The sequence below is a fragment of the Hyla sarda genome, chromosome 7, assembly GCF_029499605.1.
Source record: "Hyla sarda isolate aHylSar1 chromosome 7, aHylSar1.hap1, whole genome shotgun sequence".
Lineage (NCBI taxonomy): Eukaryota > Metazoa > Chordata > Amphibia > Anura > Hylidae > Hyla > Hyla sarda.
Window position 1 is genome coordinate 143,538,165 of NC_079195.1, and position 23,798 is coordinate 143,561,962.

Consider the following 23,798-nt stretch of genomic DNA (forward strand, 5'->3'; position numbering starts at 1 on the left):
ATATAGTTTCTTTGAGGAACTATTAGCTATGGCTTACATTTCACCTAGGCTAATTATTGCCTTTGTCCTCTTATATAGAAGTGTATAACTGTCAACTCTAACTGTATATATTTATATACTAGATTTAATCGCTATGTATGTTTGCCCCACGCCAGACCTGCCGTCCCGACCATGGAGCTTTCCAAGTTGGAGCTGTGAGACATCTTTGGTTGCGGTGAGTGTAGGAGTCTTTTTATTTTCTGCATTGTTTATTGCCTAATAGTTGTATTACTGGGATTTATCTTAGCACCTCCAAGAGTCTCAGTCTCACAGTATAAAAGGATCACATGACTTGTAATAGAAAAAACACCAATAGAAAATGTACCCAAAATAGATGAATGTACAAAGAAGAATAGTTTTTGATATGGAAATATGTTTTATTTTATGCAACAAAAAAAGTATGGCCACACTGGTCACTGTCACTTCTTTTCAGAGCTACTAAGTGCTGAAGCTCACACTTAAGTCAATGGAAGCTTCAAGGCTGCCCCCCCCCCCCAAGCTGCCCAGTGAGAGCGACTGCGTGGCCCTTCATAGGGATGCTTCTTTGTGCCCATGTGAACTTACCCTTATAGTGACACCTTTTCATAACCCATAAACCCCACTTCAAATGGTCCTGAGTAATTTCAAATGCCATGGTTGAATTTCAGTCAAAGTCTGGCCCTGCCATCATTGCTCTTCTTTAGACTAGCAGCACATGTGACAAGCCCAGATTTTCTTGACTTCTGTGATGAAAAATGCTGAAAAATACAATATTTGCTGGTAGGATGCTTTCAAATAAGGCCAAGGTTCTCAAACAATATAACTGGTTGGATGTTGTACTTGTCAAGGTGAACAATAAATCCTGAATAGGCTAGATTTATAAATGTAACTTTGTGTAACAATCCTTTATAAATGTATGCAGGTTACTTCTGAGACCCAGCAGGAGTAAATCATACATACACGTATAAGAAGAATAACAACAAATATAAAGAAATACTTGAGTTTCTTTTGTATAATTTAATTATTTTCCTCAGTGGTCCCTACACAGCAGATTTCTATAATCTTACTATAATTATAACTTATATCTACAAATCATATAGAACATAGATAATTTATATTGGAAATAGTACAAGACAAAATCAAAACTGTATTCAGATGCCCTTGTTTTATTGTACCTGCTGGATTTTTAGTGTTACACAGGACATTTGCATTGTATTAAACCAAAGTAGCTCGTCACTTTCACATGATGTTTGGAAGCACAGCTCACTACAGGTTAACTGAATGTTGCCTGCATTTTTGACATCACTTCTTACTGTCCACTACTTTATGAAACAAGGCAAGTTCTCCATTCTGAATTAATTTGATTTGTTATCAGTTTCCGATTTTTCCATTTTTTGTCCTGTAAGAAACTGCCATATACCTCCTCTGTAGTTCTCATTTCCAAGTCCATAAATATAAGCATTCACTGCAGGAGACATCTTAGCCAATAGAGCAGGCATCTGGGAAGAGATAAGTGCACTGTATAAATATCATCACTACTAACAAGTAATTTTAAGATGTATATGTGTTAACAATTATCTTGTAATTATGTCTCTTGATGTATGTCAATAACTGTGATGTAAAAAATGTTTTTTCCTGCTGTTACCCCTTGAGTCTGTAAAATAACTATAAAGCAGCAACAACTCATTTTGGATCAAAACACATGGCATCAAGAAGTGTTGTCACTTATTGTCCTTTGTGACCATCCTGGTGACTCAGGTGACCTATGCTGCAGTTGCACTGCATTGTTGGTAATATTGGATTTAAATAGTTTTTTTTATCCATAATACTTTTTTGTTTTCATTTTTTTTTTGCATTGAAAAGCTTTATTGAAAAGCTTTCCCACCATATTAAGTATTGTCATATCACAAGGGTATGTTCTGTTTTTTAGGTTTGACCTTACCAATCAGAAATGAGCAACTGGAAATTATTATTAATTTTATTCTGTACAACCCAATTTTTTTCTGATTCAGAAAAAAAATGGATTTTTCAAAATTAGATTTTTTGGGGGAATATGCTTAGGGCTACCGTACACTGGGTAGGGCACTTTGTGTGTGTGGCTGCCTGGAAGTAAGCAGCAATACTGTATGCATCACCGCATTTGATGGACTTGAATGCTTAGTACCAACAAGAGTAGGGTCTTTGACAGAAGTCCGTGATCCTGAACGTAGTTTCCTGTACATACATGAACTATACACTGTGAAGCAAGGCATAATTGTATGCCTCGCCACTTAGTTACAGACATGGACCCACAATGCTCCCTGAGATAACTTAAAACAGACAAAAGTAATAATTAATAACATTTTACAGAAAAATTAACTGATGAAAGTCAGACATTGTTGTAAAAGGTTGCTAAACAAAATAATAATAAAAAAATAAAGAAAGAAACCGTCCTGGACAGAAATGATGGTACCTGAACTTAATGTTGGTACACAACCTTTTAAGGCAGTCAATGCGATCAAGTGATTTCTGTAACTCTCAATGAGACTTCTGCTCTTGTTTACAGGCATCTTGGTCTATTTCTCATAAGTGAACTGCTGCTGTCTCAGGCTTGAAGGATGCCTTCTCCAGACTACAGGTATCTCATAGAAGACAACTTTAGAATAGTCCAATATTTTGCTCTTAGCCCTTCCTTGATGTTTTAGCTGTGTGTTTTGGATTATTATCCTGTTGGAAGACCCATGACCTATGACAGAGACCAAGCTTCCTGACACTGTGCAGCATATTTCGCTCCAGAATGCCTTGATAGTCTTGAGATTTCATTGTATCCTGTACAGATTCAAGTCACCCTGTCAGGTGCAGCAAAGCAGCCCCAAAATATAATTGAGCTTCCCCATGCTTCACAGTAGGTACAGTGTTTCTTCATATGCATTTTTGCGTCTGCGAAAATAGAACTGATGTGACTTGTCAAAAAGCTCCAGTTTAGTTTAATCTGTCCAAAGGACATTTTCCCTGGAACCTTTGTGGCTTGTCAACATCCATTATGGCAAATTCCAGTCTCCTTTTTTATGATTTGCTTGTAACAGTGGTATCATACTTGATCAAAAATGTTGCAAAAGCACCACCAAAGCCACTCATCAATGCCGTGATTCATTCCATTCACATTCCAGTACAGTGCATGCAATGTCAGGGTCCGACCTCCTGGGCCCTAGATCATCCAAGCAAAGTAAAAAGGAATCACAGAACCACCAGATCCTTAAGTGCAAAAAGCTGGATGCTTTTATTAATCAATCTGGTGATGCTGTGATTTCTTTTTATTTTGTTAGCGTCATCCTTGGTCATCTTCCATTAAAGCCTACTATGGCTCATACAGCGACAGGTGGTGTGATCTGACACGGATGGAGTTCATCTCTAATTTCTTTGGAAGTTGTTCCGGGTTCTTTGGTTACCGTTTATTTTGTCCGTCTCTTGGATTTGTCATCAATTTTCCTCTTTTGGATACATCCAGTTAGGCTACAGTTCCGTGAATTGCAAAATTGTAGTCACAGGAACATCAAGCCTTCAGTTTTAATGTGCTGGTCTATAATTTTCTTTCCAACCCTTTGCAACAACACTCTCCTTGTGACTACTTTTCACCCTTTAAATTGGCAGACTTGTTGATACAAGTTTGGAGACACCTGTGACGCTAATTGCAGGATACTCCTTAGTTTAATGTCCCTATTGTCAAATTATTTCCTATTTTTTCTAGGGGTATCATAAATATTGTTCAGGCCAGTTTCATTATTTTGTTTTTCAAAATGATTCTGTTGAACCCCAATTTAAAAGCAATGTCTGACTTTCATCAGTAAATGTTGGTAACTTATTATTCATTATTACTTTCATCAGTTTCAAGTTATTTCAGGGAGCATTGTGAATTTTACTGTCTTTAAAAGAAGGGTACTAACAATTTTGTTCATGTCTATAATATCACTGTTGGATCAATTCGATCACCAAATTGTCAGGTTGGATGGGGACTGTTGGTGGACAGCCATTTTCAGGTCTCTGGCTGGGCCACTCAAGGACATTTACAGAGTTGTCCCAAGGCCACTCCTGTTTTTTCAGTGCTGTGTGCTTAGGGTCATTGAGAAAAATTTAGCTATCTTTTTAAACAGCTTTTTTCGTATAAATTTATCGCAGGAAAAGTTGCAGGCTGGTCCTGTGCAACTTTTTCTGCGACATTTCATTTAGACTGTTTAATTTTTCTGACCATTTAGTTATATGATTTAGATCCCTTTATGCAGTGGTCACTAATTTATCATGTGCAAATTTTAGGGGAAATGTCGCAAAAAAGTTGCACGGGCCAGATTTAGAAGATATCACAGACAATTCACCCTGCCCTACATAATAATTTCATGTGACTTTTAATTGTTGCACATTTAACCAGAGCAGTTCTGTGCCTAAGTTTCTAAAGTGAACAAGAAGCAGGTACAGATTTGATAAATGCCCCTCATTGTCTTGTTGAGAGGTGAACCTTAATCTGAGGTCCAGAGCACTCTAGATCAGGTTTTCATTTAAGAATATATTTGATCCATTAAGCTTTCCCTCGACACTGACTAGTCTCCCTGTCCTAGCTGCTAAGAAGATTCCACAGCATGATGTGGTCGCCACCATGCTTCATTTTAGGGATGATTTTGGGCAGGTGATGAGCACTGCCTGGGTTCCTTCTTGTTTTTCACAAATTGAGAGTCATTTAGGTTTTTTTGCAAAGTCCAGGTGGACTTTTTGAGTCTTTTATTTAGGAGAGGGTTATTTCTGGCCACTCTGCACACAGGATTTAGCCAGAGTTCAGCCTGAGTGATCATTAGGTTGAGTTCGATCACTAAGTTTGGTGGGGCGGCCAGCTCTAGGAAGAGTCCTGGTTGTTACAATCTTCTTCCATTTAAGAGTTATGGAGGCCACTGGTCTTGGGAACTGTCCCTGGCTCTGCACAATCCTGTCTCTGAGCTCTACAGGCAGTTATTTACACCTCCTTTTTGGGTTTTTGATCTAATGTGCATTGTCAGCTGTGAGGCTTATATAGAAAGGGCTGTGTCTTGTCTTTCCAAACTATGGGGGAGATTTATCAAAACCTTTCCAGAGAAAAAGTTGCCCAGTTGCCCATAGCAACCAATCAGCTCGCTTCTTTCATTTTTAACGAGGCCTCTGCAAAATTAAAGAAGCAATCTGATTGGTTGCTATGGGCAACTGGGCAACTTTTCCTCTGGACAGGTTTTGATAAATCTCCCCCTATGTCCTAAATGAATTTACCAGAGGTGACTCCAATCAAGGTGTAGAAAACATCTCAGAGATGAATAAGAGAAATAGTGGCATTGTAAAGGTTCTGAATAATTATGGCCATAAAAAATGTTCAATATTTCTTTTGCAAAAAAAAAAAATATATATATATATCTGTATTATTACATAATTATTATGTTTTTTGCATACATATTATGAGGTATTGCGTGCAGAATGATGAGGGAAGTTTTTTTTTTTTTTTCACTTTAGCACAAGACTGCAATATAACATTTGAAAAAGTAAGAGGGTTTGCAGACTTTTCAAGACATCATTACTTTCTATTATTGGAAAAAACATTTTAGACTGGAATCACAAATAACATTTGTCATACAGTTTTTATTTATGCAGATTTTTTCACAGAGTTCAGCCCATAGACTTACTTTGCGAGTTTGTCTTGATCATGTGACATGGAGCCAGGAGAGAACATGCTGAGCAGGGACTTTCTCTAGCTCGTGAACACTCAAACCCCTGTGGATCCTAACTTTTGACATGTCGCTAGGGCATGTTCAAGGTTTTTCCAAATGACAGTGGCCATTTAAGCCAAAACTAGGATTCAAAAAGCTGAAAAAATAGGCATTTTTCTTCTTCCTGATGCATTCATTTATGGCTTTGGTTTAAAAAAGCTGATTAAAAACTGCATCTCAACAACTACATGTGTGATTTCAGCCAAAAGATATCTAAACACCAGCCAAACTTACCATCTAGGTGGCACTGACCAATCATCTAATGTGTATAGGAGGTTCTTTACTCCATACATTGTGCATGTGTCTGGTGGTGGTGATAGGGCATGGGAAATCAGGAGAGATATCTATAGTCTGAATGAGCATGTAACATCAGCTGTCTAATGTGTTTGGTCAGCTTTAGGTCGGAATCGCACATGCATTTTTTTTGGCAGCTATCTAATAATCATGTTTGTTATGGTTCAAATGTATATATATTGTTGATTTTTACTACAAAATAATAAAATAACTCTCAACTTACCATACGTAGTTTCGGAGAAAGGATAGTTGCATCTTGAATGATGGCATAAAAACAAAGCAGTGAATAGGGTCCCCAACAAATCATTAGTGATTTTACAGGCAAGCCGGTGTTCATCTAAGGAAATCATATGCGAATGTTAAACCAGTTTCTTTTTCTAACTATGGTTTTCTATATTTTCTTATATTTACATATCTATTGAAACCAATACAATTCCATATAAAAGAAGCAAAAATACCACACATGCATTAGACCAACATGTTTCGAGTCTTAAAGGGGTTCTCCGGTGCTTAGACATCTTATCCCCTATCCAAAGGATAGGGGATAAGATGCCTGATCATGGGAATCCCGCCGCTGGGGACCCCCGGGATCTTGCACGCGGCACCCCGTTTGTAATCAGTCCCCGGAGCGTGTTCGCTCCGGCTCTGATTACCGGCAACCACAGGGCCGACGGTGTGTGACGTCACGCCTCCGCCCCCCGTGTGATGTCACGCTCCTCCCCTCAATGCAAGCCTACGGGAGGGGGCGTGATAGCTGTCACGCCCCCTCCCATAGACTTGCATTGAGGGGTGGAGCATGAGGTCACACGGGGGCGGAGGCGTGACATCATATGCCGCCAGCCCCGTGATCAACAGTAATCGGGGTTCCGCGTGCAAGATCACAGGGTCCCCAGCAGCGGGAATCCCATGATCAGGCATCTTATCCCCTATCCTTTGGATAGGGGATAAGATGTCTAAGCACCTGGAGAACCCCTTTAATCATGGTTGTTAAGTAACACCCTACAGGGATTTCAATCCTAGCAGGAAACTGACATATTCAATGTAACCCCACCTCTTAAAGACCCATGCATATATATGCAAAGATGAATAAAAACAAACAGAACTCAAAAAGCATGTTGTACCCAACAATAATTCAGAAAGTGTTTTTTTTTTTTTTTTTTTTTTTTTTACATATATGGGTCTTTAAATAAACTGTCACCTCTGTATAAGGTACAGAACTGGACACCTCAGCAATTTGAGCATAAGAACATAAGAAAGATGATACCTTTGTTTACTGTGGCTGCAGTTTCTAAACCTATATTGCCCTTGTAGTGGCATGCCTCCTCCTCATCCTCAACCACATGATTGACATACAGGGCTCCATGGTGGGAAAAAGCCAGGGCAGGGAGGAAGCATGCTGCTAACTTGGCCGGCATCTCCAACTGTTTGGCTGGATGACAAAACAGCTGCAGTATAGCTTTACAATCTTTATTCTTGATCCAAAAGGATTACATGTGAAGGGGAGAGCGGACTATTAGGTAGAGCTTCAGGCGACGGGCCTGAAGAAGCGCTAACGTGTGACACTGTCCGTCGCCCCAAGCTCTACCTGATAGTCCGCTCTCCCCTTCACATGTAATCCTTTTGGATCAAGAATAAAGAAATCCTGCTGCAGCAACACGGCCAGTGCTCCATTTCTTTCCTTTCTACATTTGGCTTGATGTTAAGACTCTTGTACGTAGCAGCACAGCCCTATCTGCACAGGTATATAGGCGTCAGCCTTGCAATGTCTTTAGCTGCATTATTGTCTCACTGAGTATCATATAGAACGGTGTGGAGTCTCCCTATCTCTCTTTTTATACGGTCCAATAAATAATTGTACTGCCTCTCCTGATGCCCTAACTCAGTATTTGCCAAACAGGTACAGCTGTTGCAAAACCTTTGACTGTCTGGGCATGCTGGATGTTGTAGTTTGGTTACAGCTGGAGGCACCCTGTTTGGGAAACACCACACTGAGTGTTGAGGTGTGCAGCTCTGTACCTCGTATAAAGGTGACAGTTGCACTTTACGAGTTGTCTACGAGTTGCCTACCCTAAAGACAGGGTCACACATGCCGTATTTTGGTGCATATTTGCTGCTGCATATTTTCCTACCCATTAAAGTCAATGGGTAGCAAAATCAGCTGTGTATTTTGCTACCCATTGACTTCAATGGGTAGAAAAATATGCAGCAATAAAATTTGCATTGGTCTATTGCATGTAAGTCCACCTTACTGGATTCAAGTTTTATTTATTGCATTTAAGGGAACTAAATATCCTTACCATCCCGGAGGCAGAGTCATCCCCCGGGATGGTGAGGAGGATGATTTTACCATATATAATGCCTTGTCATTATATATGGTATATGGTAAAATGTAATGCTTGGTTCCCTTTACAGGGACATTCAGAAAACTGCATTTAAATAGGACTTTTACATCAAGATTTATAACTTACTAATATAGTGTTATCACAAATATTTCTGGGTTCAGCATGCTTTTGCTGGATTAACCCCTGACAGGAAGTTGAGCAGTTCTTTCATTAATAATGTAGTATTGTCTCCAGATCCCGATTCTGCCTTCACTCCCAAGACAACACATCACCATCTGCTCTCAGGATGCTTGGCTGGGGCTTGCCACTGAGCTCCAGCCATGTCTCCTGAGTGATGTCATCAACTCTGACCAGCCCCTATAGCCTACATCACCATCTCCCTCTCATATACATATATATCTTTAATGAGGTGTGTAGAGACCATTCTGCATTGTGATGAGCAATGCAACGAGCAGAAAAGCAGCAAATGCTGAACCTCACTGATTGTGCTATAGTCTGCTGTGAAATTATATGTTCTGCCAAAGCACTGGGCAGGGAACTGGCAGAAGTGCTGTGGGAGGGAGGTAGGCAGGGTGGGAGGTCTGTGATGAAGAACTGAAGAATGCATTTTGGGAATTGCAGTACTGAGCAACTAGGTACAGGACTAAGACCTCCATAGCAAATAGATTTTTGATGGTTTATTAATTGGGGCAAACAGGTAAGTGAAGCTTTATGCTTCTGCAACATTTTTATTAATAGTAAGCTCTAGACAGAGATTCATGTCCATGCTTGAGGGAATGGTAATTAAAGGGGTACTCCACCCCTAGACATCTTATCCCCTATCCAAGGATAGGGGATAAGATGTCTGATCGCAGATGTCCCTCTGCTGGGGACCCCAGCGATCTCTCCTGCAGCCCCTGAGTCATCAGCTCTCTGGAGCTAAGTTTGCTCCGTGGCTGATGACAGGGCCGTCGGTTCGTGACATTATGGCTCCGCCCCCTCATGATGTCAAGCCCCACCCCCTTAAAGCAAGTCTATGGGATGGGGAGTGGTAACAGTCACGTAGACTTGCCATAGACTTGCATTAAGGGGGTGGGGCATGATGTCGTGAGGGGGCAGAGCCATGACATCACGAACCACCGGTCCCTGTATCGTGAGACATCAGCCATGGAGCAAACCTAGCTCAGGAGAGCTGATGACTCGAGGGGCTGCAGGAGAGATCGTGGGAGTCCCCAGCGACAGGACCCCTGCGATCAGACATCTTAGATGTCTAGGGGCAGAGTACCCTTTCAAGTAATTGGGGATTGTTTGATATTAGGTTAAAGGAAAACTGTCAGCCTGTTCACCCACACTAAACCCAATACACTGGGTTATGGTGTGGGTGAACAGGAGTCCAACAGGAGTCCAACATGGAGAGATTTCACACTAGTATTCTGCCATTCAGGAGTTTTATAAAGCTGTATTCAGAATACTGGGCACACTAGATGGGCCACATAGTACTTATCTGCTGACATATTTTCTTTTTATATTTTTTTGTATTATAAGCTCTGCACTAAGACTCCCAAATGGCAGAATACTAGTGTGACATCTGTTATTTTGCTTTATGTTTGTCTGAAGTTCTGCTGCCTCTATAAGACACATGTATTCACCTGTTAGTATTCACTAAGTGGAACCAGGTGGAGCATTGATCCGTGTGCACGCGACTGAACTGTTTTGAAATATGGTACTTCTCTTCATGTCTCCCCTCGAAAATGGCCACTTCACCAGACAAATATTCCTCACAGGAGGGAAAGCTATACATTAAACTGGAATACTGTGTGAGCCTTCAGTAGGTGACAGGCAGTTCACAGGGCTCACAGTATATCACCTGCTTTATGTGCAAGGGAGCCGGCCTAAGCCCTAACAGTGATGGGCTGCTTGTCCTCACCATGCCTGTGCTCTTATTGATCCCCTGCACTAATCCCTCTGCCTTACTGCAGCCTCTTAAAGAGTACCTGTCATCAAATCGTATTTTCTAAACTAACTAAGATTATATTCCCTAACTACTCCAAACACCCCTCCTGTCCTTAAAATTTTTCTGAGCTTTAAAAAGCTCTGTATCATACCCTTCCCCTTGCTCACATTGTGTGAGCTCCCAGAAGGAGAAAGTGGGCATTCCCCAGAAAGCACTACGTCACTGAAGCCTGCAAGATCTGTGCCTCGCGATGCCCCTCACGCACTTCCTGAGTTTGGTCTCCTGCCAGGCCGAGAGGAGACCAAACTAATTGTTTGACTTGCGTCAGGGAACAGAATAGAGCCACCTGGTGGCCATTTTTTCAATCACATTAAAAACATATAAAGATTGAGAATTTTAACAGCAAGTAAATAGCAAAGTGTCTTATAATTACATAAGGAATAATATATTAAAAGTTTAGTTTGGTGACAGGTATACTCTTTAAGGCTTGCAACCCAGGTGGCGTAGAGAGGTCATCCATTTGCAGTCTGCATCCTGGGGGAAGCATGACGGTAGTACTGGCAGGTATCGGATTAGGTATCGGGGAAAGTAATTGTGCACATGTCTTGTAATAGAGCCAATGCCGATATCAGTTTTGGGACATCCCTACCAGAAAGAAGGGTAACACCTATTTAGAGTATATGGTTTGCTTAACACTGCCCAATGAATGGTGGTGACAGTATCGGCATACATCCCTTTTCATGAGAATTATAACATCCAGTTTCCAATTAATTTGTAAACTCAATGCAGACTTAGAAAAAGGTGATCCTGAGTTGTTATGTCATGGGCAATGCATGTATTTACTGAAAAAAGACACGTAAGGAGCTGAGACAGTTGCTGTTTAGCTGTAACTTTTTCACCCAATAGTGTTGACATTCAGGAACAACTATTCTTTTTATATTCATTGCCATTTGCAGGGAATGTGTGGCTTTTCTAATCATCCCATTATCCACATTTTTAAGCAGCAAGCCAGTTAGTGGAGTTTTGGGCAGACCTCAAAGAAAGTTCATTGTGGGCAGCCAGAAGGTATTAATAGCCACATTCAAAGCAAAATCCAAAAGAACAAGTTACATAAATGTTCCAGCTATTACATCAGCATAAATTCAACTGCCAATATCTAAGAAATGCGCTCATTGTATTCACTAGATACAGAGCAGGGATTATCCTTTAATTTCCTAACAAGCTTATTATTAGCTGCTCCAAGAATGCAGGGGCTCACAGCGGGAGAGACCACATTACCTTGACTGGGCCACTTTTCTTTAGCTTCTGGTATATGGACTGGTAGGCAGTCATCATAATAAAGAGAGGGATCAAATACTCAAAGAAAGCCAGGGGGAAAAGGAAAGAGATGAAGTTTCTGTGAAAAGAATGTAGTGTTTCAAAACAGAAAATATTAAATATGCAAAATTTTCTATCTATCTATCTATCTATCTTTATTACAGTTGCATTTGTGTAACTTTTTAATTGCATTCCACCTCCATGTCTACCATGGGTGAGATCACCCAAACTGCGAGCATGATAGATCCTTGTGAAGCTATTAGTTTAGGTTTTTGGTCACATGGTTGACAGGGATTTGTGGCTGTGTCATGAGTACATACATGTGCCTATATTAAGCTTGTATAAAATAGGCCCTACAGAAAGTTTCTTTCAGGCTAAGTTTCCACTTTTTTTTTGGACAAAATGCCCCAAAAACTGCCATCACTGCCGCACAGCATTTTTCATGGCAGGGGCCAAATGTTGACAGAGAGTCAATAGGGAATTATGAAATGAAGTTTCCCAATAATGCAGCATGCCGAGACTAAGGCTTTTTGTCCAGAAATCTCAGCATTTATCTCCCATAGAGGTCTATTTTTTAAACCCTTAAGGACCAGGGGTTTTTCCGTTTTTGCATTTTCGTTTTTTCCTCCTTGCCTTTAAAAAATCATAACTCTTTCAATTTTGCACCTAAAAATCAATATGATGGCTTATTTTTTGCGCCACCAATTCTACTTTGTATTGACATCAGTCATTTTGCCCAAAAATCTACAGCGAAACGGGAAAAAAAATCATTGTGAGACAAAATTGAAAAAAACAAACACCATTTTGTAACTTTTGGGGGCTTCCATTTCTACGTAGTACATTTTTTGGTAAAAATGACACCTTATCTTTATTCTGTAGATCCATACGATTAAAATGATACCCTTTTTATATAGGTTTGATTTTGTCGTACTTCTGGAAAAAAATCCAAGCTACATGCAGGAAGATTAATACGTTTAAAATTGTCATCTTCTGACCCCTAGAACTTTTTTATTTTTCCGTGTATGGGGTGGTATTAGGGCTCATTTTTTGCGCCGTGATCTGAAGTTTTTAGCGGTACCATTTTTGCATTGATAGGACTTATTGATCGCTTTTAATAAATGTTTTCATGATATAAAAAGTGACCAAAAATGAACTATTTTGGACTTTGGAATTTTTTTGCGCGTACGCCATTGACCGTGCGGTTTAATTAACAATATATTTTTATAATTCGTACATTTCCACAAGTGGCAATACCATATATGTTTATTTTTATTTTTATTTACACTGTGTTTTTTTTATGGGAAAAGGGGGGTGATTCAAACTTTTAATAGGGGAGGGGTTAAATGATCTTTATTCACTTTTTTTTTCACTTTTGTTTTGCAGTGTTATAGCTCCCATAGGGACCTTTAACACTGCACACACTGATCTTCATCATTGATCACTGGTTTCTCATAGGAAACCAGTGATCGATGATTCTGCCGCTTGACTGCTTATGCCTGGATCTCAGGCACTGAGCAGTCATTCGGCGATCGGACAGCGAGGAGGCAGGTAGGGATCCTCCAGCTGTCTTGTAAGCTGTTTGGGAGGCCGCGATTTCGCCGCGGCTATCCCGAACAGCTCCCTGAGCTAACCGGCATGCTTTCACTTTCACTTTAGACGCAGCGTTCAACTTAGCCACGGGTCCCGGCCGTTGTTAGAGGCTGGGCCCGACCCGCTATGAGGTGGGGCCACGCCGTGGCCCCGCATTATAGATCGGGAGTGGACTCATGACGTAAGGTTACGTCATTGGTCCTGAACAGGTTAAGCAGAAATGCTGTTTCAGCACCTACGGAGGTACAGTATACAGTGGTGCATAGGGCACTGCTGTATACTGTACTGGAGCCCAGACTCCCTGCTCCTAGCGAAATTAAGCTGTGCCCACAGGTATACAGCTGTGGGTACAGCTCAAACTGTACAGGAAGTATACATTATATACAACCTGCCCAGCAAGGAGCATACAGTAAAGCAACTATCTGTATAGGTCACTGTAATAGTTTACTGTAACTGTTTGCTGAGCTGAGCCCAACAAGGAAAGAGTTAACAAGCACTAACCCCCAGTTATTGTAGCAGTAGGTACCATGGTAATAATTGAGGGTTAGTGCTAGCTGTTTTGGGGGCTAACGCTGCTTTATCATATGTTGACAAAAGAGTTAAATAGAGCTGCTCAGGGTTACAGAAAACCAGTAAGCCAAGTATACCCCCTGCTCAGCCCCACTAGGAACAGTATACAGCCGTGCACCCCTTATGCACTCCTGTATACTATATGAACAGCAGTAGTATGCATCCCTACTTACCTCCTTACACTCCATACCCTGCATCCCCCCCCCCCTCAAAAAAAAAAAAAAAAAATAAAGAGTAAAATTGCTGCAAAGTGCAGTGGCAGTTTTCCAGCAACCAATGAGGAACCTTCCTTATTATCTCACAGGCACATTTCCATAGTGAAGCAGGACAGTTTTTTTTTTCTATATCAGGTTACTATATTGTTTCTGTTAAAACTATACTATTAACTAGATAAAAGGAGGACTCCTGAAAGCTTGTAATTACAAAATGCTGATCATCCAATAAAAAGCCATTACAAGATTCTGCAACATTCTATGATTTTGCCTCTAGAACTGGCCTGGGATGGAAGGTAACACAGAGCTGAGAGAAATTTGATCGGCATTGATGTAATCCTGCAATTCCCAAGAAGTCAGCCCCACAGGAAAGACTGATTCTACACAGTAAAGCATGTACTGGTCTTGTGGTTTGAGTGGTGGTCACATGACCTAGTTGCCATATTGACAAGGCTCAAAATGTATGGATGCAAGTGAGTTGACATGAAAATGATGACACTGCAGGAATATTGATGGTGAGTTAGCGTTATTTGTCAAAAAAATTGGCTGGAGTGCTTCTCAAGTTTAAGGAGTCTGAAGAGAATCAGCGTCACCTGCAGTAACCTATTGGTATAGGCTTAAAGCTGATGCTGACGCTGATGACAATAGCACTTACTGTTTGCTGATAGATGTCTCAGTTCCCCCGTTATTCTATTTCTTTCTTATGCAACTGAGGTAGCTTGGTGCACTTGGTATTTCCAAGAAGTGCACTGTGACATTTTTTCTGGTTCTTCACAGTAAATGCCCTACTTTACTGTGCTGTTCCTCCTGCCCTGTGAAATCACTCTCGTGAACAGAGAGATTTCACTTCATACCGCCTGCAAGAGAGATTTTGCAGGGGAGTAAGATCATCAGAGGAAGGTGTTTACTATGAATCTCAAGGACAAAGGTCACAGTGCACTTGGTGCTTTGACGTGTGTAATTCTGTGATTCCTACTTTTATCTGTGTAGGTACCCAGTGGTTTGTAAAGTGCTAAATATATCAGTGCTATGTAAATAACGATTTTATAACTATTAGAAATCATGTCATATGTGGGTACATTCCATGGATGACCCACTTATAGCAAAGGGTGGATGATATTTGATATTTTACTTGCACTACTATAATATGAGGACCACAGGCCCATTTTTTGATTGTGGGGGGTCCCTGCTGCTGATCCTTGTGATTCTGATCATATCCTGCTTTATGAGGTTGCCCAGTCAGATACATCAAATTCAAGGTCCACTATATCCTCAAAAAATGCATTTTATATTACAAAAATGTATTAGTGTTTGATGTTTCCCAAGTTGCATACAAAGGGAGTTCTACATAACAATGGATGCTGATCTTTTTCTACCTTTTTCCAATATCTTTCTATATCAATATATATAGAGCAATACAGATGTGGTTTAATATCACAAAAGAGTCTTACCTGTCAGCTTTAGAGTAGTCTAGTGTGCAGCATGTTCTCAAAGGTTCATAGTCATATTCACCCCATCCAAAGAGTGGCATCATAGACCAGAATGCAGCAAATCCCCAGGCAAACAACACCACAGATATTGATGTGCTCCAATGTAGCTTGCTACCTGCAAATGAGTTATACATTAGTTATACACTAGTGCTGGGTGTCATACAACATTATCACATAACATTTGATGTAAAAAGATACAGGTATGTGTGATAATGTGTGTGTGGCAAATACTGAATGTGTGCTCTGTGTGCTACGAGCCTCCAAACTTACGGGTGCAGTACTGGTGATAGCGATCCCATGCTATTGCAGCACAGGAGCTGATACTTGACAAAGCAGCAACAAAACCTTGGAATCCATGAATTTGGCACCCGTCTGACCCATAGGGCCAATACCTGTAAAGTAAAAAAAAAAAAAGTAGCAATCCAGAAATGGCTATTGTTGCATTTGGCATTATTACAAGAAACATAATATGCCGTATAATTAAATGGGCACTGAAAGAATTAAAAACTTTTAATATGTTGAACATCTTGGCAAGACACTAAACTTTCTAATCTACTTCAGTTATCTTTTTTTTAAATAGAAATCATAGTTTATGAAAAAGACCACTAGGTCCTAGTGGACTCCTCATACCATCCAAAACATGGTCCTGTCTGGATTCAGCATCAGATCTGTCCCAGCTGAAGCACCGGCTGGGACAACATCCAGGTGTGGGCATGCTTAGCACTCCTCTGTGCTCACCCTTGTCCTGTCTATCAGACGGCAACATGAAAACAGATAGGAGGGGTTACAGAGCAGCCTGCTGTGATTGGATGAAGTGACCCAGCACAGCACAGTAAACTCAGCGAGGAAGTGAATAAGTAAGGGTGGGCTCAGTGCTAGCCTCAGACACGCCCCTTCCTAAGCAATGGATGTCAGAACGAGTGAGCAGCAGTACAGAGTGATTTTTTAGCCATATGTAAAAGCTAGACACATAAAAAAAACATGTAAAGCATCTGCATGAACAGAACTAGTGAACATACATAAGCATTATTTATTTTGCTACATGACAAGTACTCTTTAAAGCCTACATTCAATGATGGCTCTGGTGGTGGGATATGTGTTTAAATTTTGTCTGAGACTTGCATGAGGCTTCAATGATTAGGATTCAGATTTGCCGGAAGTCCCATAGACTTGCATAAGAATTCCCGCAATTCCTGATCATTGAAGCCTTGGAAGTTGCTGTGAAATTAAAACACATATCCTACCATCGGAGCCACCATGGATCTACAATACCTCTATATGCCTCTATTGTTTCTTGCAGAGGAATACAGGGAATACAGAGGTTATTTTTGTCAGATTCTGTACAATTAAAAAATAACTTTCATGCTCTCTCATATGTAGTGATTTAAGGGGAGCTTATCTATACACATACTGTATGGCACCCACCGCAACTTGGCAGTATGGCAGTACACGAAGGACACACAGCTGTGTACTAGGAAGCTGTACGACCACCTTGTGCTGCTTTGCAGGCTCCATGCTCCTGGGTCCATGTATGAGGTCAGTAAAAAAAAGTTTTAGTTCCAGTTAAACAGTATATTAGACCTTTGAAGTCATTATAGATGATAACACAAACCAGAGTTAGGGCCATATATTACCTCTAGGGCAAAATAAAATAACCCAATATCTCTCGTGCAGCATAAAATGAAGACTTTTATTTTACCAAATTGTTATGACTATTAGAAGTGAACATTCCTTTCTCAGATTAGCCCTATTTTGTACCTTATTGTACACTGCCAAAGATGATGACGGTGCCATGTACTGTAAATAACAAAAATGAGCATCTTGAAGTGCATTTATAGATACATTAGAAATCTTACTCTTTGGCAGAACATTTCTCAAGGAAACTTGGTTACCTTTAAGCTATAAGCCGGTTAACTTTATTGGGTTTAGTAAAAAAATTCACATGCACTAAAGAGCTCAAACCAGAGATATATGTCAGTTTAGCTTGGCAAACTTGTACAGGCGCTAGCCCTGGACATTCCGGCATCTATTTAGTAATTTGTTAAACATATGAAAAAAAGTATGATATGAAAGGGATTGTATAGGATTGGAAAGAAAGCATCCTTTAGGAAACAGTGCAATGCTTGTCCATGGGCTGCAGCACCAGATACTTGGCAGATGTTTTTCGGTCCTGGCCAACCCATTTAATGCCATGCAGTTTGCATATCTTCAACACAGGAGAAAATAATAGAAGAATGCCCTGACATCATGTGCTAGCGCATGTGCATGTTTGCCAACATTTTCATTGACTACTGTAAGATCTCTGTTTTTTTTGTTCATGGTAGCAGAGGGAAGCTTGAGTTAATGCGTACAGGAAAAATGTTTTTGTAATAATAAACCCATTTATTAACTACATTTTATTGCATTTGTAAATGCTCTGCCAAGAGAATAAGGCATAAGCAGTAACCAACTCTCTTATGGCTCATGCCCACAGCCATGAAATAAGACAGATTGACATTTTACACACGTACACTAAATTAATCCTTGCCATTTAAAGCTAAAATATGTAATTTTTATTAGACATAAGATACTTTGATAGTTTAACTTCTCTGAGGATTCTTAATACAATGCGCATAGAAAACTATAAACCTATCTTGAATTCATATAGTCTTATGACATCCATTACACATAGATATTGGCCCCTAGATGCTTGCATCACCCAAGCTCCGTTCGTCTCTTTTCCATGTGCATAAAGCATATAACATGTAACATATTATTACAACAAATAGACATTCAATTTATATCGGGAGGGGGGAGGGGGGGAAAATATATTCTGTAACTAACACAGTACATGCTATGTAACAGTTCATTTAATTACTGATCAGATAATGGAGAATATGTTACCTTAAAAAGCTGGAAAAGGCAGCTACAAAGGCATTAATACAGAGTGCACTGTCTGCCACTGCCAAGCTTATTATAAGCAGGTTGCTAGGTGTCCTAAGCTCTCTGATTTTGTAGAAAGAAAGGATTGTCAGACCATTTAAAATGAGCCCAAGCAGAGCTGCAAGAAACAAATCATTCATGATCATCAAAAGTAACACTGAAATAATAATCTTACCATAGGCAGGTTCTCTGAAACCAGCAATCGCATTGTTATTTGTAGACACAGAGTTCAGTTTGTACTTGTTGGGCCCCCGCCATTCCAATCTAACAATGAATTGATATATTGATCAGCACTAATCCCAGTTCTTCCCATTATTATCACTTCTAAGGTTCCCCGATGGGATTCTTCTCATTAATTCAAAGCAGTGAAGCTAGATGATAGATCTTAACATTTATGAACTGTACATAGCGAATGACAATATATGATCTTGAGGGCTCATAAATACCTTTATAGTATCAACAATGGCAGGCAAAATATAGATAGTAGTGACATCAATGGTTATTCGAGCTTCAAAACATTTGCAAGAAAGATGGAAAAACACACAGAAATGCAGTTGGTTCTAAATCCCTCAGGATTGTCTATTTTTCATTTAGTTGTTGACCTTTAATGTCAGTAATTTTTCATCTGCATTCATGTGCGTTTTGCATTCATTCTCATGGGAAAATTGACATGATGTATAATAGGTTTTTATTCTTTTTGCGTTCTATTTGCAGCATTAGATCACCTGTTGATGGCTGGTGAGAAACAATGGTTGTATTAATGGAGATGTATATGTTTCCAAATATGGGCAGCAAAACTGCTGGTTTCTGGTAGCAATGTGATACAATATGCAATAAAATATTTCAGAGGAAATAAACCATTAGGTTGTTAACATTTTATTCTACCCCCTATTTTTTTGTAGCTTTGCTCTGCACTAGAATGCCCTGGCAGCAGAGAAATACTAATGGAAATATTGCTCTTTTATGGCTTATTATAATTAAAAATAAAATGAATCAACAACAAAATGAAGATCTTACCTTCAACCAGAAGAGCTGTACCAATGCCAAATACCTCAATTTCAGAGAAGCCTTCAGGAAGTGGGTAAGACGTAACCATGTTTGCAAAATTGTGCTAACACCCTGCTGAACTGTCTGCTGCTTTCCCTTCACACAGGCGCACACTAGAAAGGCTTCCTTTTAAAGGGTCTGTTTGTCATGAAGCATCATGCAAGTCATTATGTAAAAAAAAATGTTTCTTAGTAGTTAGGACTAAAACATCCCAATCCCCAGAAGAATTCCCTAATGATGTGAATGAAAGCAGGATCCCTCCCTTTGTATTGCCCCCCCCCCCCCCATTCCACCTTTTCTAAATCGTATTTGCATAACATAGTAAAAAGGCTGCATTCATAGCACTGAGAACAAGGGGTTTGTGAATGCATGATTATGAAAACTGCCTTGTGAAGTACAACAGAATTATCAGAACATGAAGCAAAAGGCTAGAACACCAGGATCCTCTGTGCACTGTCTAATTGGAAAAGATGTAAAATTATTCATAGAAAGAACCTTGTTTGGAAACTCTCATCGGTTCAGTGACATGGTTCAGTGACATGGTGAACCACAGAGTAAACCTTATTTACAATAGAAAAATTATAGTAACCTTTAATTCAAAGATTATACTAAGAAATACATATTTGTGCTTCTATAGACATTTTATAAAGTTCTTTCCTTGTATATGTTCTCCAGTGAGACATTTAATAAACTATTTTCTATTAATCATATTCACTGCTAGAGCCGATATGGAAATGTCTGTATCCGACATTTATGTTTATTGCGAACATGATCTGTGCCTAATTTATTTTCCATGGAAGAGTTTTAGATGTTAAGGGGATTAAAAGTTTACTAGGGGCGGGGGTGAATGGGACAGAATTCTACAGTATTTTACAGTATCTTAAGAGTAAACAGCTAAAAATATTCGCACACATTAAAATGTCATTTCTATATTCACAGGTTATCAGTTGAGCAGTGACTCACAGTATAAATCATTATTAAGGGAATTTTTCAGCAGATTTTACCCTATATAACTGTTAACATGTTATATAGGATATCATTATCTTGCTTTCAATGTCCCCATGGCCTCAAAGCCAGCAGACATAGTGGCAGAAATAAGTTTTTAAGTTGTCCTACTGCGTTTGCTAGTTCTGGGACAGTCTGGCATCCTCAGGTGGTCACTGTGTTTCAGTCTGTAATCATTCTTGCCCACTTAAGCTGGATTTATAGCCCGGGCTTCTCCGAGGTCACCGCTCTGCTTCCTCTGCACACTAAAGTCATGGTAGCCCAGAAGCAGTTTTTTTTTATAGGAATAAAAAAATAGGCTTACACACCTGTGACGCTGGAGGAGGCCAAGCTGTCAATCATGCCATACTAGGTTTGATTATAGGCTGAAGTACATTGAATATCTAAAGATGCCACACCACTTTGGGGACTACTTGGAGCTTATAAGCATACATCCCGGGACAACTTTGAAACATATTTTTCGCCACTATCACTGTCGGCCATGAGGACATGGCGAAATGGTAAGCAAGATGATTTTATCCTATATAACCTGTTGTTGCCAACAGTTATATAGGGTAAAATCTGATGACAGGTTCCCTTTAAATAAATACATATGCTAACTATGTGAAGAACATGCCGAGAAATAGTCTACATGTGACTGCTCCATAAAAATGTATATAGCAGTAAATGATATATTTTTTCTGTTAGCACCAGTGTGGAAGGATCCACCATCAAAATTGATTCTGCTTACCAAGGACTTGGTGCTGCCTGCTTCTTAAGATCTGTACACAGATTTGTCAGTTCTGTGCTCTTCCCTGCACCTTTCTTTACAGCAGAGTGATTAAGGACCTGCTAATGAGTCACATGACTGCAGGTCCTCAAGCCTCATTGCACAGATGAAAAGGGCAGACAACTAAGGTGTGTACATGATTATATATACAGTGGGGCAAAAAAGTATTTAGTCAGCCACCAATTGTGGAAGTTCACCAACTTAAAAAGATGAGAGAGGCCTGTAATTTTCTTCATAGGTATACCTCTACTATGAGAGACATAATGAGAAAAAACATCCATAAAAATATTGTCTGATTTTTTTAAGAATTTATTTGCAAATGAAGGTGGAAAATAAGTATTTGGTCACCTACAAACAAGCAAGATTTCTGGCTCTGACAGAGCTGTAACTTCTTTAAGAATCTCCTCTGTCCTCCACTTGTTACCTGTATTAATAGCACCTGTTTGAACTTGTTATCAGTAGAACAGACACCTGTCCACAACCTAAAACAGTCACACTCCAAACTCCACTATGGTCGAGACCAAAGAGCTGTTGAAGGACACCAGAAACAAAATTGCAGACCTGCACCAGGCTAGGTAGATTGAATCCGCAATAGGCAAGCAGCCTGGTGTGAAGAAGTCAACTGTGGGAGCAATTATTAGAAAATGGAAGACATACAAGACCACTGATAATCTCCCTTGATCTGGTGCTCTAAACAAGATCTCACCCCGTGGTGTTAAAATGATCACAAGAAGCAAAAATCCCTGAATAACACGGGGGAACCTAGTGAATGACCTGCAGAGAGCTGGGACCAAAGTAACAAAGGCTACCATCAGTAACACACTACGCTGCCAGGGACTCAAATCATGCAGTGCCAGATGTGTCCCTCAGCTTAAGCCAGTACATGTCCTGGCCCGTCTGAAGTTTGCTAGAGAGCATTTAGATGATCCAGAAGAGTAATGGGAGAATGTCATATGGTCAGATGAAACCAAAGAAGAACTTTTTGGCAAAAACTCAACTCGTCGTGTTTGGAGGAGAAAGAATGTTACGTTGAATCCAAAGAACACCATATCTACTGTGAAGCATGGGGGTGGAAACATCATGCTTTGGAGCTGTTTTTCTGCTAAGGGACCAGGACAACTGATCCATGTAAAAGAAATAATGAATGGGGCCACGTATCATGAGATTTTGAGTAAAAAACACCCTCCATCAGCAAGGGAATTGAAGATGAAACAAGGCTGGGTCTTCCAGCATGACAATGATCCCAAACACACCACCGCCCGGGCAACAAAGGAGTGGCTTCATAAGCATTTCAAGGTCCTGGATATTCATCCTTTATTCACAAATTTTGCGTATTCGTTATATATTTATTCGCATATGGGAATATTCGCATATTCGCGTATTCGAGGAAGAAATCAGTGAGGGGGTGGACAACTTTACTATTGATTGCTAGGGATGTTGTTGATAACCTCTGACAATCATATTTTCATCATTCTAATTGGCCCACAAGTGAAAAGAAGGAATATGCGAATATTCACATATGCGAATATGCGCATGTGCGGAAAAGTGAATATTCGTAATTTCGAATATATGGTGAATATATTCGCAATATTCGCGAATTTGCAATAAAAATTCAAAATGCAAATATTCGTGCCCAACACTACTCTAGAGGAGATCTGCATGGAGGAATGGGCCAAAACACTAGCAATAGTGTGTGAACACCTTGTGAAGACTTACAGAAAACATTTGACCTCTGTCATTGCCAACAAAGGGGATATAACAAAGTATTGAGATGAACTTTTGTTATTAACCAAATACTTATTTTCCACCATAATTTGCAAATTCAGACAATGTGATTTTATGGATTTTTTTTTTTCTCATTATGTCTCTCATAGTTGAGGTATACCTATGATGAAAATTACAGGCCTCTCTCAGTGGGAGAACATGCACAATTGGTGGCTGACTAAATACTTTTTTGCCCCACTGTCAGTAGGCAGGGATAGGTGGAGTGGACAATAATAGAGTGCACTCCTTCCTTGCCTCGACGTAACAATAATGTGGCTAAAAAGAAAAAAATGAATGTGTTCATCAGCCCAAAAAAGCAGCATCCGCAAGGGAATTAAAGTGTTACTGTAATTTAAATGAAATTTATATAACGCTCATTTGCCTGATAATTGCCTGTGTAAACGGTCCCTTAGTCTGTTATATATCACGCAGCAGCTGGACAGAATCAGCGATGGCACGGCTCCTCCTACGCTGCAGACTCTGAACATTCTCCCCTGTACTGTCACAAGCGGCAACAGTTCCTGGCTCACCTGGTATGGGCCACATGTGTGCACAGGCTGTCTCTTGCATGCCCATGATTCCTGTCATCCTCCAGTCCATGGCAGGCACCACCTATAAGAGAGCACTCCTCCCTTCCTGTGGTGCCTGACTTATAGTGTAGTTTGTCTACAGTGAAAGTATCTGTTCCTGTCTTGTGATCCTGAATCCTTGACCAAGCCTGCTACACACTCTGCCTTAGTCTGATCCCTCAGTACCTGTTCTGGTCTCC

General features: G+C 40.1%; 1 protein-coding gene across 2 annotated transcripts; it reads right to left on the minus strand.

The window, feature by feature from the left end:
* Nucleotides 1–534: 534 nt before the first annotated feature.
* RGR (retinal G protein coupled receptor) lies at nucleotides 535–19,716 on the minus strand. 2 transcript variants are annotated; one of them, XM_056530924.1, is made up of 8 exons: nucleotides 19,462–19,716; nucleotides 18,406–18,562; nucleotides 17,281–17,319; nucleotides 15,793–15,914; nucleotides 15,484–15,637; nucleotides 11,622–11,739; nucleotides 6,292–6,405; nucleotides 535–1,517 (listed from the first exon to the last, which is right to left on the minus strand). In XM_056530924.1, exons 1-8 carry the CDS (start codon nucleotides 19,538–19,540, stop codon nucleotides 1,374–1,376), a joined length of 927 nt encoding a protein of 308 aa, XP_056386899.1. In that variant the 5' UTR covers nucleotides 19,541–19,716; the 3' UTR covers nucleotides 535–1,373. The 2 variants fall into 2 exon arrangements, with proteins under 2 accessions (XP_056386899.1, XP_056386900.1); XM_056530925.1 differs by lacking the exon at nucleotides 17,281–17,319 and having other exon boundaries at nucleotides 538–1,517; nucleotides 19,462–19,713.
* Nucleotides 19,717–23,798: the final 4,082 nt, after the last annotated feature.